General features: G+C 42.5%; 1 protein-coding gene across 1 annotated transcript; it reads left to right on the top strand.

Moving 5' to 3' along the window:
* The first annotated feature begins 98 nt into the window (after window positions 1-98).
* CLEC17A (C-type lectin domain containing 17A) lies at window positions 99-17,732 on the top strand. Its single transcript, XM_036741177.1, has 10 exons — window positions 99-190; window positions 530-652; window positions 1,615-1,647; window positions 2,286-2,336; window positions 2,418-2,462; window positions 4,039-4,329; window positions 9,107-9,202; window positions 9,509-9,660; window positions 15,135-15,244; window positions 16,489-17,732. Exons 1-10 carry the CDS (start codon window positions 178-180, stop codon window positions 16,619-16,621), a joined length of 1,047 nt encoding a protein of 348 aa, XP_036597072.1. The 5' UTR covers window positions 99-177; the 3' UTR covers window positions 16,622-17,732.
* Window positions 17,733-18,043: the final 311 nt, after the last annotated feature.

Genomic DNA, 18,043 nt, shown 5'->3' with positions numbered 1-18,043 from the left:
GGGGGCTGGATTTGCATGTTCTTACCCCCAGTGACAAAGAGGGAACTGAGACAAGGGGGGGTCTTAGCATGTGGTTATACAGGAGCCGGAAGGGCAGGGTGAGATCTGAGTCTGGATGACTGAATTATCGAGCAGCAAAGGCGTCTTGGCTCTTCTCCTCCTTGGCAGTAGGCAGCGATGTCTTTCACTAGTATGTATCGAAATTTCCTGTTCAAAGGACAAACAGGTATGATTTTCAGGCAGGTTTTGTCTGGAGGTTAGAGGACATGGTGGTTGTGGTAGGTGTCACTTTGTGACAGGCATGCCTGTAGCCTGGGCTGCATGATGCCTCCATCTGAAATGGGGTCATAGGGCAAAGTGGGGATCTGGGGATGGGTACTAGGGATGCATGTTTAGAGTAAAATTTGAATATGACGAAGGGTGATGTGGGAGTTTGGGGCACTGTTGTGTCCTAGCCCAGCTCCCACATCTGCCCTGGCTGTCAGGGTAGCAATATGTATGAGTGGAAACTATTTTTTTTTTCTGGAAGGAGTAACTGAGGGTCCAGAAGATGATGATTATGAGAACATGGCCTCATCAAAAGATGACCTTCCTCCCAAGCCAGGCACCAGGAAGCTTCCAGGCCCAGGTGGAAGATTGGGATGGCTGAGGGGTGAGGAATGTTGGAATACTGCTTGAAAGAAAGACCTCTCCCCCCCCCCCAAATCAGATAATTTAGTCTTGGTAGGGACCTTAGAAATCAACTAGTTTGACTCCTTCATTTTACAGATGAGAAAACATGTCCAGAGAGGTGAAGAAACTTGCCCCAAGGCTAAAGTCAGGACCTATCAGACCTGAGCTCTGATTCCAAGTACAGATCATTTTCTCTTCCATTATGTGACCAGCTGTGGGCTAATCAGAGTGTGGGAGAGGAAATCTTTGTGGACTGAGCCTCCATGTATCCCCAGGGAGGCATGTATACCTATGGACCCTTCTCTGGCCTTAGCTCCCCTGCTCCCCACCTCTTCCCCAGCTCCACACCCCTGGGCACGTCCCCTGGACATCTGGTTCTAGATACTTGGTCTTGGGGCCACAGAAGCCTTACAGAGAGAGGTTGGCCTAGGGTAGTGATGTCAAACTCAGATAGAAATGGGGGGCAGTAATCTGTATGTCTTAAAATATAATGTTATCTCTGTCTTATTAAATTTTTATATATTTTGCTAAATATTTCCCAATTACATTTTAATCTGGTGGGCCACATATGACTCCCCTGCCCCCCAGCACACCCCTCCTACCGTTGTTTGATACCACTGGTTTAGGGAATAGAGAATTCTACCATGGGAAACCTAGGGAATGGAGAAGAAATAAGATAATAGAGAGGTAGACCAAACCATGTTGGTTCATAGAGTTAGAGCTGAAAGAGACCCTAGGGGCCATCAAATCCCACCCCTCATTTTACAGATCAGGAAACAGACCGAGAGAGGTTAAATGACTTGTCCAGGACCACATGGCTAGTGAGCGTCTGAGGCAGGGTTTGAATTCGTCTTTTTGACTCTAAGCTCAGGGCTTTAGCTACTGCTCCACCTGGATACCTCTTAAATTATAAACCAACAGCTTTTCTACTCTCTCCCCTAGGTTCAATAGCTCCCCCAAGACCTCCTCGAGCAGGTGAGCTGATTTGAGAAGTTTTTTTGGGGGGGTGGGGTCTTTAGCTCTAGAGGCTAAGTGACAGAAGGTAAGGAGGGGGCTGGCCCTGGTTTCTTGGTTCCCAGTGAGAGAACTAGAAACCAGTCTATATGGTATAGAACCAGAGAATCACAGAATTTCAGAGTTAGAACCTCTGTGGTCATTCAAGGCAACCCATACCACAAAAAGAATTACCACCAAAATACACTGGATAAAATCGTCATTTAGTCTCTTGAAGACCTCAAATGGAAGATTTTTATCTTGAAGAAGAGAAAATTTATGGGAGATGTGATCATTGTGTTCAAGAATTTGAAGGCTCTCATGTGGAAGAAGGAATAGGATTCTGCTAAGCCCCAGAGGACAGAACCAGGAGCAATGGTCAGAGGTTGCAAAGAAGATTTTGGTTTCATATAAAAACGTGTTTCCTGCCAAGGAGAACTATTTAAAAATGGGACGGGCAGCTTCAGGGGGTGGTCAGTTTCCCATCACTGGAGGTCTTCAAGAGGAGGTCAGATAGCTTCTTGTAAAGGATATTGTTTATGCGTGGACTAGACTAGATGTGGTCAGAGTGCCTTTTCACCTCAGAGATTTTCTTATTCTCTTGTCTCTCTCTTGCCCAGGAAAGCAAACAGTGAAACCAGCACTTCCGAGCAAGTCCCCACAAGCAGCAGGTGAGACCTTGGCCCACTCTCTCCCCATTGCCTCTCCTGCTTAAGGCTTTGTCCCAGGTAACTCTTCTCTTCTCTTTCTAGGTTTGGGCCCTGCTGTTGTGTCCTGTCCCCCACTTCCCCAGAAGGGTAAGTGGCAGGCAGTCTCAGCCTGGGAATAAGCATCAGAAACATCCATGAGGCCTTTACTATCCTCTTCCCCACAACCTCTGACCTCTTCCCTGACCTTACTCTAGAGCCCTCTCTTCCTTACGTTCTGCCCATTCTGATCAAGAAGCAGCATATTATGGTTATGATAGCTCTGGCTTTGGAATCAGGAAAACCTGGGTTCAAATCCTCCCTCAAATGCTATCTGTATGACCATGGGCAAGTCATTTAACCTCTCTGGGCCTCAGCTTTCTCACCCATAAAATGAAGAGATTGAACTTTCTAGTTTGAAATCTGTGATCGAAGATGGAGAGAGACCAGAAGGGTTTTAGGGTGGTTTTGCTTACTTGGTTACTTTGGTTACCTTGGTGAACTTTTTCTCTTCCACAGGCTTGCATCTGAACTCCCCTGCCTGTCAACCACCCCAGATGGGTGAGTCCTGATTCCCTGGTGGGCTCTCTACTCTCTTCCACAGTCAGAAGGCCTGGCAGCTGGAGCCCCTAAGTCTTTCCAACAGTTATAAGGCTCAGGGATTCTGGAGACCAAGCGCAATGTTCTCATCCATGAACAATGATCTGGAATACAGTGTTGGGGCTTAGTAAATATTTATTGGATGAAGAAATGACCAAATGCATTAGGCAAAGCTGACTTAGCTATAGAACAAGGCAAGATGTAGAACCAAGGAAGGGAGAGTTCTTGTCAATGCTCTTTTCTGCCAAATTGTCATTTCCCAGAAAGAGATAAACTAGGGCTCCCTTCTGCTTGGGAATGATATACTACAACTGGAGCATCTTGAGTCATCAGTTCAGGACCTCCCACTGCCAAACTCTCATTTCTTTCTATATTAAAAAAATTATGCCTCAAAAAATGATGCTCATTTCTTCCCATCAATTCTCATTGGATAATAGCAAAGAAAAATAGTAAAGTATGACAAACCTACCAAACAACTAAATTTGACGATGTAGCCTAAATCTTGTAACTGTAGGTGCACTTCTCCCCTGAGAGGAAGGATGTATGTCACGTCATCTGTTTTCTAGAACCAAAATGGTTCATTGCATTTAATCTGAGTCCAGCTGCCTTGAGGGGATGTTTTCATTGAGTGTGCCATTCTCTTGTTTCTGCCAAGTGTTTTGATTCTGGTATCTTATCTATATCATGACTAAGGTAGACCCTTTTAAACTCTCTGGGCCAATTTTCTCATTTGTAAATAAGAGTTCTTAACATTCTGTGTGTGTGTCATGGACCCCTTTGGTGTCTAGTGAAACCCCAGGACCCCTTCTCACATAATGTATGTTTTTTTAAAATATAATTGAAGTACCAAATTTCAGCTAGAGGTTAGTGAAAATAAAGATGTAATATTTTTTTTTTATCCAAGTGTACAGAACCCTTAAAATCTATCCATAGTCCTGTTAGGGGACCTTGGTTAGATGGTCTCTAATGTCTCTTCCATCTCTGGAATAAACATGATCCCATGATTCCTTCCTTCTCTCTTCAGTAAAGGCTCACGGAATCATTTCTCCTCTTGGCCTCAAGCTTTGGTGTCTTTTACTTTTCACAGCTGCTCCCAATCTGCAGCCCATCCAGGGGTTTCAGCTCAGTCAGGTACATCAGCACCCAGTACATCAGATGCCCCAGTCCAGCCATGTGTTCCAGCCCAGTCAAGGGCTACAGTTCACCCAGGTACCTCAGCTCAGCCAAGGATTCCAGCTTACCCAGGTGCCTGAGTCCAGCCAGAAAAGAAAGATCCCCCAGCTAACTCGGAAGGAGAAAATGGCAGTGTGCCTTTGTATCCTGGTGGGGATAGCATTGCTCCTGGGGGTGACCAGCCTTTCTGTGACCTTGATGAAGTGTGAGTATGATTTGTAACATGAACATGGGGAGCTGACTGAATGCAATCCAAGGGAGCTGGTCTCATTCCAGAGAACCAGGGAAGGATGTAAGGAGTCACGGGAGGTAGAGAATATTAATAATAGCAACTCATATTTTTATAATGGTTTGTGGTTTAAAAAATGTTTTTTTTCCCTAATAGCTTTGTATAAATGCCATTATCCCAATTTTATAGATATGGAAACTGAGACTCAGAAACAAAATGTGTTTATTTGGAGTCATAAGATGTAGGTTTGAATCTTGGATCTTTTACTTACTACCTGTGTGACTTTGACTAAATCACTTAATCCTCCTTAGCCTCAGTTTCCTGAGGTGTAAAATGAAGGCATTGTATAGCATGATCTCTAAGGTCTCTTCTGGCTCCAAATCACAGGATCCTATGATATTTTCATCCAAGGATTACAGGCCCTGTCCTATTCAACATTCTTATAAGTGACTTGGATGAAGGCATGGCTGACATGCTTGCTGATTTGCAGGTGGAACAAAAGAGGGAGGAACAGCTAATTCACTGGATGCCAGAGCTGAGATACAAAATTATCCTATAGGTTAGAACAATAGGCCAGACTGAATGAGATCCCTTTCATTAGGGATATATATATATATATATATATATATATATATATATATATAAAATTCTATACTTGGATTCAAGAAATTAGCCTCACAAACAGGATGGGGAGTTACAGGTAGATAACAGGTTGTTTTGAAAAAAGATCTGGGGGTTTTAGTAGACGGCAAGTTTAATATGAATCGTCAGGTGTGATTTGGTAGTCAATGCTACCCTATGCTGCTTTAAAAGAGGTAAGGAGTCCAGAATAAGGAAGATGATAGTTCCACTATCCTCTACCTGGTTCTATCTGGAATGCTGTGTTCAGTTTGGGGCACCTTATTTTAGGAAAGACTGACAAGCTAGAGTAGGGGTTCTTAAAATTTTTTGTGTGTTTCATGGATGCACTTCTTTGGTGGTCAGGTGAATGACACAGGTCTCCTGTGATGAATGGGAATTTATATATTTTCTTCCCCTGCCCAGATGATAGTGGAAGAACTAAAGATAGCAACCTTTTAGCAGATAGAATGGATGATGAATGATGATGAAGCAAGCAGGCAATTGGTCAACAAAGATTTCTTAAGTCCCTGCTATATTACATATTAGGCACTATGCTAAACGGGTCATATAAAGACATTAAGAAAACAATCCCTGCCCTCCAGAAACTTACAATCTGTAGGTGGAGACATGTATACATGTAGAAATATACAAAGTAGATATCAGGTGATAGATACAAAGTAAACATATACAAAGTAGATATTAGGTGATTTTTTTTTTTTTTGCAGGTGGTGGTGGTGGTGAGAGGCAGCACTAGCAGTGGGGAGGGGTCAGAAAAAGCTTACTGAAGAAAGTGATGTTCGAACTAAGCTTTGAATGAAATGAGGGAGTCTAAGAAGTGAATGTGAGGAGGGAGTTCATTACCGTCATGGGGGTAACCTATGCAAAGTTATGGAGATGGGAGATAAAGTTCCATTTTGGAGGAACAGAGAGAAGGTCAGTGTGGCTAGATTATAGTGAGTGAAGGGATGTAATGTATAACAAGATTGGAAAATTAGGTTGGAGCTAGGTTGAAGGGCTTTAGATGCTGAGCTGAAGAATCTATATTTGGTCCTAGATATAATAGGGAGCTGTTGGAGTTTATTGGGCAGGAGAATGAGATGGTTGAAGATACATGCTCTGGGAATATCACGTTGATAGCAATGCAGAAGATCGATTGGGAAGACTTGAGACAGGGAGACCAAAGAGTTGGCTATTGCAATAGTCCAGGTGAGAGGTAATGAACTAGGACGGTGGCTGTGTGGCTGGAGAGAAGAGGACACGATAGGAAAGATGTTGTGGAAGTGGAACCAAGGAAATTGGCAACTGACTAGTTGTAAGCATGATGGAGGTAAACCTGAGGTTTTAAACCTGAATGACTGGAAGGATAGAAGCGTCCTCAACAGAAATAGGATACTTCCCTCCTGGTTGCCTCCAGCCTATATCCATTTAGGATTCCAGATTGTTTAAGAAATTTAACTTTGGTCTTCTATTCTATCCCCTGGCTCTTGGTTGGATGGTTTGTCAGTGGTGGGAAGGTAGTTCAGTTGCACCATTACTCACCTTGACCTTAATATGTCTCCCTACCTCCAATCTCTCCTCTTCTGGTCCCTCTTGCACAGTCCATCTACAGGGTGTTCCTAAAGTCAGGCAAAAATGCATATTTTCAAGAAATGAATGAAATTTTCAACATTTTATTTAGTTGGAATATTAACAAATAACATCTTCAATAGAATTCCATCATTTCTGATGCAAAGGTCGATGCGTTTTGCAAGATTCACATGAACTCAATGCAATAACTCTACATTGCTGTCAGTTTTAGCATATTCATTCTTTATGCGTTTGATCAAGTGTGTTGCATCTGTGATTTTCATTGAGTATGCTTTCTCCTTTAGCATTCCTTAGAAAAAGAAGTCAAGGGGGCTAAGGTCTGTTAATATTCCAAATATTTCAAAATATGCATTTTTGCCCATGTATCCAGACTTTAGGGACACCCTGTACAAGCATTTATATTAAATGCCTACTATGTGCCAAAGCTAAGCACCGAGGATGCAAAGAAGGAAGGAAGGAAGGAAAGAAGGAAGGAAGAAAAAAGAATTTGTTAAGTGCCTACTATGTGCTGGGCAAGCCTGAGAGGACTAGATCATGCCTTGGATGACAGAGGTATGATCCAAAACAATTCTGACTGGTTAGAGCAGTGGTTAGCAAACTTTTTAACCCCCTTTACATTCTTAAAAATAATTGAGCCTCTTCAAAGAGCTTTGGTTTATGTGGGATCTATCACTATTTGCCACATTAGAAATTGAAACAGATAAATTTTAAAATATTAACTCATTAAAAATAACAATAGTAAATTCATGACATGTTAAATAACATCTTAAAGTGAAAAATAATTATATTTCCTAAAACAAGAACTTGGTGAGAAGAGTGGCATCATTGTACATTTTTGCAATTCTCGTTAATGTCTGCTTAATAAAAGACAGCTGCATTCTTGCATTTGCTCTACATTCAAATTGTTGCGATAGGTTGTTTTGGTTGAAATACATGAAGAAAACTCAGCCTCCCCAGGTATGTAGTTAGAAAAGAGAGGAGTATTTTAATAGCCTTTTCAGATAATTGTGGATATTCTTTGAACTTTATAGATGCAATATCAACTCAGTCTTGTTGGCAGTTACATTTTTAATTCACCGGTCATGTTGCCTCTGGAAAATTCCCCTGTATACTCATGAGAGAGTGAGAATGGAAAAGGCAAATGACTTATGAAAATAGTTTTGACCTCATGGGCCTCCTGGAAAGATCTCGGGGACTCCCATGGGTTCATGGACCACACACAGAACTTCTGGGCTAGAGTATTAGGCTGAATCTAATAAGATCAAACTCAACAGGGATGGGGCAGCTAGGTGGCACAGTGAATAGAACACCGGCCCTGGCCTCAGGACGACCTGAGTTCAAATCTGGCCTCAGACACTTGACACTAGCTGTGTAGCCTTGGGCAAGTCACTTAACCACAATTGCCTTGCCTTTCCCCCCCTCTAAAAAAATTCAATGGGGATCAATGTAAAGTCTTACTTTTGGGTTCAGAGAATCAACTGGACAAGCCGAGAGTTGGGGAGATATGATTAGATTGCAGTTTCTCTGAAAAAGATTTAGAGGGAAGGCTTAGTGGATTTCAAGCTAGTTATGACTTGGCAACCAGAAAAGGCTATGTGCCCGTGGGATGCAACAGAGGCATGATTCAGTGTTGTGTTCAGTTCTAGATGCTACAGTTTAGGAAGGACATTGATAAGGTGGTGAATATCCAGAGGGCAGTCAGGATGGTTAGTGAAGAGCCTGAAGTCCCCACCACATGAGAATCTGTTGATGATGTTGGGGATGAATAGCCTGGAAAAGAGAACATCTAGGGGAGACATGCATGAGAATGGTCTTCAAGCATTTGAAAGGCTGTAATGTAGAATATGGTTAGACTCATTCTGTAGACCCCAGGGGACATAAACAGGGGCAATGGGTAGAAGTTGCCAAGAGACAACTTTAGGCATGATGTCAAGAAAAACTTGTAACAATTAGAGATCTCCGAAAGTGGAATGGGTTGCCTTGGATTGCTTTCCCTTTCTTTGGGGGCCTTCAAATAGAAGCCCAATGTCAGGCATGTTAGAGTGGGGATTCTTTTCATCTGTGGGTGGCCCTCTACGTCCTCAAGTGTGGCTCTTTGACTGAATCTAAATTTCACAGAACAAATCACTTAATAAAAGGATTTGTTCTGTAAAACTTGGACTCAGTCAAAAGGCTGCACCCAAAAACCTAGAAGGCCACCTGTAACCTCAAGGCTGCAGGTTCCCCACTCCTGGGTTGGACCAAATGATCACTGAAGTCTCTTTAGATTCCAACATTCTGTGCTTCTGGGTTACATTACAACTCTCTCTAGAGAAGCTGTGAGGGCCAAGTGAGATTATAGATATAAGGTGTCTCACAAACTCTACAGAGCTATAGGCATAAGGGTGACTATTATTATACAAAGGGATAAGAAGCCATGACTGTGAGCAGGGCTGGGTTTGGGGGAGCTGGATGGAGATCTGTTTTCTTTTGTGGGAAGGGCAAAAAGTGAATGCCAAGTTCTTGGTATGAAACTCTGTTTACCAGGGTGTGTCCATATTTTCAGTGACTGGACTAAGAGATTTGACTGGACTAAGGAAATACATTGATCAAATCCAAGATGACACCAACCGAACCATAACTGAGCTTCGAGATTTAATTGGTGAGAAAAGAGTGCTGAGACTGGGTGAAGGGAAAAGGTGGGAGCATGAGAGGCATTGTGATGTAGAGGAAAGAATGCTGGCTTAGGGGTCAGACGCTCTGGGTTTGGGTTCAGTCTCTGTTACTTACTAGCTGGGTGGCCTTGGAGAAAGTCCTTTTGGGCCCGTTTCCTCATCTGTAAATTAAGGCAATTGGAGAAGCTCATCTTTAAGGTCCCTCCTGGCTCTAAATCCTCTGGTGCTGTTACTGGTACCACCTTGGCTGGGGTTCAAGAATGGCCTACAAGCAGCATCGTCTTGTCCTCTAGACTGCACCAGAAAGTCCTGTCCGAAGGACTGGCTTCCTTTTGGGGAAAGCTGCTACTTTTTCTCTACAATGATCAAGAGCTGGGATGCTGCCAGTGTATTTTGTTTGGAGAATCACTCTCATCTGGTCATCATCAGCAGCACTGAAGAACAGGTGAGCCATTCCGGGGCTGGGGTAGGTGGGAAGGAGGATGTATCTTAGGTAGGGACCAGGCCTTTAGTTCTCAAGGGGCTTACATGTAGATGTAGTGGAGCAAAGTTTGGATTGGGAGTCACAGGATGTGGGTATGAGTCTTTGTTCTAACCCTTATTAATTGGGTGATTTGGGGCAAGTTACTTAATCTGTTTGAGTCTTAGCTTGGTCACCTGTGAAATGGGCCTAATCATCCTCATATGATGAATCCCCCAGGGTTATTGTGGGGAAAATGTTTGTTAACCTCAAAGCCTGGTAGAAATCAGTTATCTTTGACCTCTCACTCCATGGGCCAATAGAATTCATGGAAGGGATGTTTCCTCAGTACCCAGACTTCTGGTACTTTTCCCGAGTGAACGAGACACAGAGGACTGACTTGACAACTGACCTACTGGATTCCAGGGCAAATGGAAAGGAAGGCTGGAATGGGAAGATCTTTTCCTGTTCCTACAGGGCACCCAGAGGTCTGCACTTGGCTATTTTTAAAAATAGATTTTTATTGATATCTTTTGTTTTTACATCATCCAGATTTCCCCTCCTATCCTTCCCTCCACCCAGAGAGCTATCCTTCATATCAAAGAATTTTTTTTAAGAAGGAAAAAGAGGAAAAAAAAACTTCAGCAAAGCTGATCAACTGTCTTGGTTAAAAAGGTTCAAGAGACATAGTTTCTGGGTAATTTAATTATTTACTAAAAAGACCAGCAGGTTATTAATAAAAGGATGGTCATTTGGCATCTCTCTCCGACCAAAGAAAATCATGGCAGCATTCTCAGCGTTTATATACCCTTCCAAAAGGGCTGATGCCACCCCATCATCATGTCACCCCAGGACAAAGAAAATATCTGTAAACCAGACCATTCTCAGCCTTAGGCTATTTAGACAAAAGGATCTGTCTCCACCCACATTTGGGTAGACAGCTATGGACTTCCCCACCCTAGATTAAATTCCTTGGGTGGGTGAGGTCCACCTGGGAGAGTCAATGCAATCTCATTATCAGTGAAGTTCTACAAGAAAAGAGAGCTTTTTAAAATGAAGAATTTAGAAGGGGAGAGCCTCTGAATCTCCTGAAGATATTGGTTATTAATAATCATTTCTCACACAACACATCTAAAAACATGAAGTTGTATGCAATGTTCCAAACTTGTGGACCTCCCCCCTCCTCTGCAATGAAGCAGGGCTTAGGGTCTTCTCAAATCTCTTTGGGGCCATCCTTTTCTTTTTTTTTCAATAGTTTTTTTAATAGTTTCATAACATTTGATTGTTTTCTGGCTGCCTTTCTCTCTATTTGCATTGTCTTAGTCATTGTCTATTTTTGGCTGCTAGAGGTGTGTGAGAAACGTGGTTCAGGGATCACTGGTCTTCCTAGGCAGGGCCAAAGTCCTGAGGAAGAACCCTGTGATAATCCCTAGGGAAGGCTGTACAGACCACAGGACTTCCAGAGGAAGACCAAGGGGTAGCCCCTCCTTAATCTGTGGGGATTACAGGGCCCCTTAGGGGTCAGACCCTAAAGAGTACCACCCCCAGAGCAGTTGTGGGGAAATCACAGGACCTCTGGCAGGGTCAGGAAGTCAGCCCAAGACAAGCTTCTGCTGCTTGTTACTTTCCTGACTGCATGACCTTGGGAAAAAACCATGTGATTTGCCCGTTCTCACCCAAAGAACTCAGGACCAGAGTGGGCAGAGGAAGGCATTTATTATGCTCCTAAAGACAGCAGGTGTGGTGCTCCCTGGAACGCTCACAGTGATAAAGCTGCAGGAGCAGGGGTAACTATTCCCTCCACTCCTGCTAGAGTTATGGTTACTTTACAATCTTTACTTTTTACATAGTTTTCCTAGGTTATACAGTTTATATAGGTAGGATAATAAGGATACAGAAGCAAATGTGAAGTTAATTAGATTTTCCTTGTCTTAGTTTAGGATTAATCTACATGCTTTTACTTCCCCTACTTTCCCTCTTTAACATATGCAAATTATGCAAATCAGTAGGCCTGGATTCTTGACCAAGAACAGACCCTAGATAAGCTTGAACTGGTTCAAGTGGTTTGGCCTCTCTAATTCCCCTGTCTTCTCAAAAAGCATGCGCATGCATACAAGCCTCTGACCTCTCACCTGACTGACCTGAGGCCTGCTTTCTGCTAAAGCTGGGGTGGGGGTGGGGGGAGGAAGTACACCTTTAATTCTGTGGAAACAAAACTCCTCCTCCCATTTCTTACAAGGTGGTAATGGCATTATCCCCAACTCCAAAGAGGAGGCTATATCTCAGGTACTGGGAGGGGTGGAGAAGGGGGTTGTTTTTAGGATTACAACATAGATTTAGAACCGGAAGGGACTTTAGAAGTCATTGAGGCCAGTTCCATCATCTATTGATATGGAAATTAAGGGCTGAGAAATGAAATGATGCTTCATATGTATATATATATATATGTATATATATATATATATATAAAATAATAAGTTGCTTATAATGAGAAGATACACAGATGCTTTTGTAGAATCTTAGATAGTCAGAGCTGACAGTGCTTCATCAGGGTCCATGGCATCTTTTTAAAAGCTTTTGATAACTATATGTTAATATAATGAGAAAAATGATTATTTCTCCCTCATATTAATAATCAGTTATTGAATTAGGACCATGATTTTTTAAGAAGCCTGTAGATTGTTCAGTCTCTAAAAGACATAGCTGATAATGAGATTGAATTAACTCTCTCCTCAATCTTGTTCAGACCCCAACCAACCTAGGAAGGAATTTAATCTAAGGTGGGGAAGCCCATTGTGCTCTACACAGGAATGGGTAGGGAAAAATTCTTTGATTAGATTGCTCAAGACTGGGTAGTTTAGAAGTAAATGACATATGAAGTCTGTGTGTGTGTGTGTGTGTGTGTGTGTGTGTGTGTGTGTGTGTGCGCGCGTGCGCACTCGTGTTCAGAAGGCCTCAATTGGAATCCCAGCTCTGCTACTTAGATAGCTATTGACCCAAACCTTTGTTAACCCTAACTCTAGGGGCTCTTGGACAAGTCCTTTCTTCTTCCTGGGCCCAGGTTTCTCATGTGCAAAATATATAGAATCAGAGGTTGGACTATGTGACCACTAAGGTACCTTTCTCTAAATATATGATCCCAATCAGTTTCAGTTTAAAGTGAAACAGGGATGTTGGCTATAATCTTGGACCTGGTATAGGCCAGAGAATTAACTGTGTGCAGCTGGAACATGGATGTGAGGGAGGTGATCAGGCCCATGAACGGACTCCCATCCAACCCCAGGGCCCTCATTAGAATAGGTTTTCCTCTCATTAATTGTTAAACAATCATATTTGATTGCCACCTTCAGGAACACCGACTCTTCCACATGCATATAAACTGTGAGCCCACTCACAATTTCTCTTTGACATTCGAGACCCATTTTATTGGTAATATACTAGCATTATTAATAAAATGATTAAGTACCCAGAAATTATGTCCCAAATTTTTGAAACACCACAATAATTTCCTTTGCATTCTCCTTTGCCAAAGGAGTCTATGACACCAAAAAGTTAAGAATTTCTGATCTAGGTCAATCCTATCCATTTAAAAGGAAGACAAACAGGTCCAAAAATCATGTTATTCACCTGAGGTCACACAGCTTCTTAGCAGCATCCTTCTCTATTTCCATTCTACATCACTATATCTCTTAAATCTCTTTAAAAGAGGATGCCTTTATAATAAGCTATTAAAGAAAACAAATGCTTAAATAAAATTTGGTACGTGTCTCACTGATCATTAATTGTTAGCCATTTATTCCAATCCTTAATTTTATTTAAAGGCCTCAGTTAGAATTTTCCTTTAATTTAATTTAATTCCTTTCCTGTAATTTGTCTCATTTCCCTAAGTAAAGAGTGAAGACTCTTCAGGTTCTGGGACTTCAAGATAAGTTTTCTTCAAAAAGCCCTTACATGTGGCTTTCAACTACCAATGAGTTTCCTCCTTTTGTTTCTTTAATTAACCCTAGAGGGCATCTAAAAGCTAATAACTCCTGTTCCTATAGCACTTTAAGCCTCATGAAGTACTTTCTTCACAGCTATCCTAGGAAATAAGTGGTATCAAAGTATAAGAACTAGGACTGAATTCCTGGGTTATATGACTCCAAGCCCAAAGGTCTTTTCTTTCCTTTTTTTCTTTAACAAGCAGTTACTTAGTACCTGTTAGTATCTAATTAGTATGTTCCAGGCATGGCATAAGGGTTTTACAAACATTACCTCATTTTATCCTCATGACTCTAGGAGATCGGTTATAATCTCCCTTTTACAGATGAGGAAACTGAGATAGACAGTGGTTAAATGACTTGCGCAGGGTCACACGGCTAATAAGTATATGAGGCTGGATTTAAGCATAAATCTTCCTGACTCCAGGTCCAGAGCTCTATCCACTGTGCTGCCTTTACTGATGTAGCATGGTGGACTCAGGCAGGATCTGGGTTTAAATACCACCCCTGACAATCACTGCATGACACTGGGCAAATAGTGAAATTTTTTTAAGTCTCATTTTCCCTAATCGTAAAATTGGAATAATGGTAATGTAGGTGGTTGTGAGGCTCAAATAAGCTTTTTGTCACTCTTTGTCATTTTGTTACTTTTTGTCATTTTTTCAGTCCTCTCTAACTCTTTGTGACCCCATTTGGGATTTTCTGGGCAGAGATACTGGAGTGGTTTGGCATTTCTTTCTCCAGCTCATTTTACAGATGAGGAAATTGAGGCAAACAGGGTTCAGTGACTTGCCCAGGGTCACACAGCTAGTAAGTGTCTGAGGCCGGATTTGAACTCACGAAGATAAATTTTCTTGATTCCAAGCCCAATGCTCTATCCATTGGGCTGCCTAGCTAGCCTCAAATTAGCTAATTTATACAAAGTGCTATGGAGAATTTCATGTGCTCAATAAATGTTGACTATACTGTTGTCTCTAATCCAATGCCAGCCCAGTAGAGAAATCTCCTCATGACAATCTGACATGATAACCCATCTACCTAACAAGTTTTGGGGCTCACATAAAACATGAGTCAGAGTCACCAAGGACATGATAGGTACAAAGCAAAGTATTGAGGTCAGAGGACTTGGGTGCAAATCCTGGTTCTGAAGCATATTCATTTTTGTTATTGTCAAGAGACATGTTAGAAACACCCACAAAATCACACAAGTTGTAGGATCCAACGTAGTTGCTGCCCAGGGTGGGGCTGTGATCCATCATACAGGCAGAGGGATGACGGGGCAGAGGCAGGAGTCCCTGGCAGTCCCTGAGTTACTATATTACTGGGAATCCAAAAATGGTTTGGGAAGTTCTTCTCAAAAGCAGTGGCGCACAAGACAGAACTAATGGATGGAGGTGACTAGAGCAGCAGAAGGGGAGATTGGGCAATGCGGCTGACTCAGTACTCTGGCTTTTCACTTATCCGGATTTCTACTTTCAGAATTTTGTGACCGAGGCCCGTAGCTCACAGCGAAACTACTGGCTGGGGCTGACTGACAGAAAAGTTGAAGGGGAGTGGCAATGGCTGGATGGGTCCTGGCTTACTTTAAGGCAAGTTCTGTCTGTCTCCAAGGTTTCCATCTCTCCTGCGGTGAAGCCAGATTGTGTGGGCGGATGACTTTTGGGAATAGCATGTACACAGATAAGTGAATGCAAAGTGTATATAAAAAGACTTTGTATTTGCAAAGTTGATTAATCTATCAACATGTTGAGTAAGGAGTGCATTTCAGGGATGAAGGATGCATCAGGTGCACGAGGGTTAGAGAGGGCAGGATGGGCTCAGGTGATGGCTTGTCCTTCCATCTTGGCTAGGATATAGAATGAATGAATGAAGGGGAGCAATGTGAAGAAATCAACTGAGATAGATTGGAGCCAGGTTGTGGCAGGCTTTAATCACCAGGACGAGGAGCCAACATTATCATAGGTGACACAGAGCATGATGCAAAGCTGGAAACAAAGTAGATAACATAGTAAATAAGGTTAATGAGATGGGGATAATCCTCTCAAGAGCAATAAGAAAACCAAAACCTGGTCCCACTCTGAAGTACTCAGGGGAGTTCTGACAGTGACTTCCCATAAAGAAAAGTATTCTTCCTAGAAGCAATGAGTTTTGGGACAATTAGGGGAGAAGGAGGAGAAGGAAGAATAGTGAATTCATTTTAGAGAGAGGCAGAAGTCCACTTGAACTAAGGGAAAAGTTCCTAACAATTATTCTGCTCCAAAGTAGAATGAGTTATCTTGGCAGGTGTCATAGGCCCCTTTCACAGTCTGGTGGCGCCCCTAGACCCCAACAATGGATATCATCAAGCCACAAGGCTACTATTACTGTGGGTGTTGTAACTAGCATTTACATAGCACTTTAAGATTTGCAAAGTGCTTTTGGATCCTTACCTTGGGAGGTGAGGGATTTCATTATTTTCATTTTACAAATGAGGAGATAGAAGCAGATAAAGGTTAAGTAACTTGCCCAGGGTCACACAGTGAGTAAGCGAGTTAGTAAGGGTCTAAGGCTGGATTTGAACTCAGATCTTCCTGACTCCAGCTCTGGGACTTTATCTACCATACTATCAACATGCCTCTCAAGTGGGAGAGAATCAATAGCCTGAGATAGGATTATGCAGTTCACAGAGGAAAGAGAAGAGCTAGGAAGAGTAATTTGGAGCAGGTGATGTAAGTGGTCATCAAGAAAATTTAGTTCTGAAGCTTAGGAAGGTGACATTATGACTTGTCAATGGATGAAAGGGTCACTACACATGAACACCTTTATTGTTTCAATCCTTTTCTTTTCTCTCTAGCTTCTGGAAACTAGGGGAGCCCAATAATGTGCACAATGAGGACTGTGTCATCCTGCTCTCAGATGGCCAATGGAATGATGTATCTTGTTTCTTGGCCACGTATTGGATTTGTGAGAGGAAATTTGCTTGTTGATTCTCTCAAGTGAAGCTGGGGGCTGGACCCAGGGCCTCTTCTTCTAAGATGAGTGTTCAGAATTGGGGTAGAAACTTACCCTTTCATAAAATGGTCCTGTCCCAAGTCTTTGCTTGTAAAGTGCCTCAGACTGCTATGACAAAGCTGTGGTACACTGATTTCCTTCCCACAACACCCGACTCAGCAGTATCCAGCAAGATGGATGTCAGTTTAATTTCAAGGACCAGGATTTGTGTGGGTATTCTATCATGTGACAATGAGCAGTGAGCTGAGCGCATCATGAGGTGGGTAGGATCAAAGCCGGGGGTAGAGGATCAATTTGGGCCTTGGCACTTCGTCTCCACAACCTTGATGGCTTCATAGGTCATCATGCAGCTGAGGATCATCACTAGTCCCAGGGGATCTTAGAAGTTTGGGCTGGGGGTTTAGGGTTACTTGCATGCAGAGAAAGGGTTTGCTTTGGTCCAAGAACTCTGAGTCCCTGCCTCAACCAATATGGGCTGAGTTTCAAGGAAGCCTCTAGGTCTCATAGGGACTCCTGGATGAGGGAAAATATCAAACAGGGCCAAGCCACTGAGTTGCTGTGACTTCTCTAGATCCATTCTGGAGGCCTGAGCAGAACTGAAACAATCTTTGAGGGACAGGTGAAGGAAGGTGTCCCTTGCCACATTCAATGGATTCTGGAATGTCTTGAGTTAGGTTTATCCAGGCAAAGTGGCAGAGTGGGAATCCATCATTGACCTGGTCCATGGGCCTGATCATCTTCTTCATACCCATGTCCCAGCTGCACACAGTTAACCCCCTGCACCAGGTCCAGGATTACAGCCAACAGCCCTGTCTGGCTTTAAAACCTAAACCAATTGGAATCATATATTTAGAGCTGAAAGTTACCTTAGAGGTCACATAGTCTAACCTCTGATTCTATATATTTTGCACATGGGGAAACCTAGGCCCAGGAAGAAGGAAGAACTTGTCCAAGGGCCATTAGAGGTAGGGTTAACAAAGGTTTGGGTTATTTGCTATCTAAAATAGCAGAGCTGGGATTCCACTTGAGGCCCTCTGATTCTGAATCCAGAATGCTTCTCACTGACCCATGCTGCCTCATGGTCATATCCATAGCTATATCTATTTGTCTCTCTAAGTATGTATGCACACACACACACACATATATATATACTTTATACGTAAGCATATATTATATATAAATATATAAAGTATGCACACATACTTCACTGGATTGAAGTTTAACATCAAAAACAAAAGAAAAGAAAAGAAAAGAAAAGAAAAAACTAAGATCTGGGCCACTGGGCCCATCACTGCCTGGCTAACAGAGGGAGAAGAAATGGAAGCAGTATCAGATTTTATTTTCTTGGGCTCAAAGACCACAGCAGATGGCAACTGTAGCCATGAAATTAAAATATG

The sequence above is a fragment of the Trichosurus vulpecula genome, chromosome 1 (genome assembly GCF_011100635.1).
Source record: "Trichosurus vulpecula isolate mTriVul1 chromosome 1, mTriVul1.pri, whole genome shotgun sequence".
NCBI classification, from domain to species: Eukaryota; Metazoa; Chordata; class Mammalia; order Diprotodontia; family Phalangeridae; genus Trichosurus; species Trichosurus vulpecula.
The sequence above is the reverse complement of the archived record's forward strand: the minus strand, read 5'-3'. Positions and strand labels throughout refer to the sequence as shown.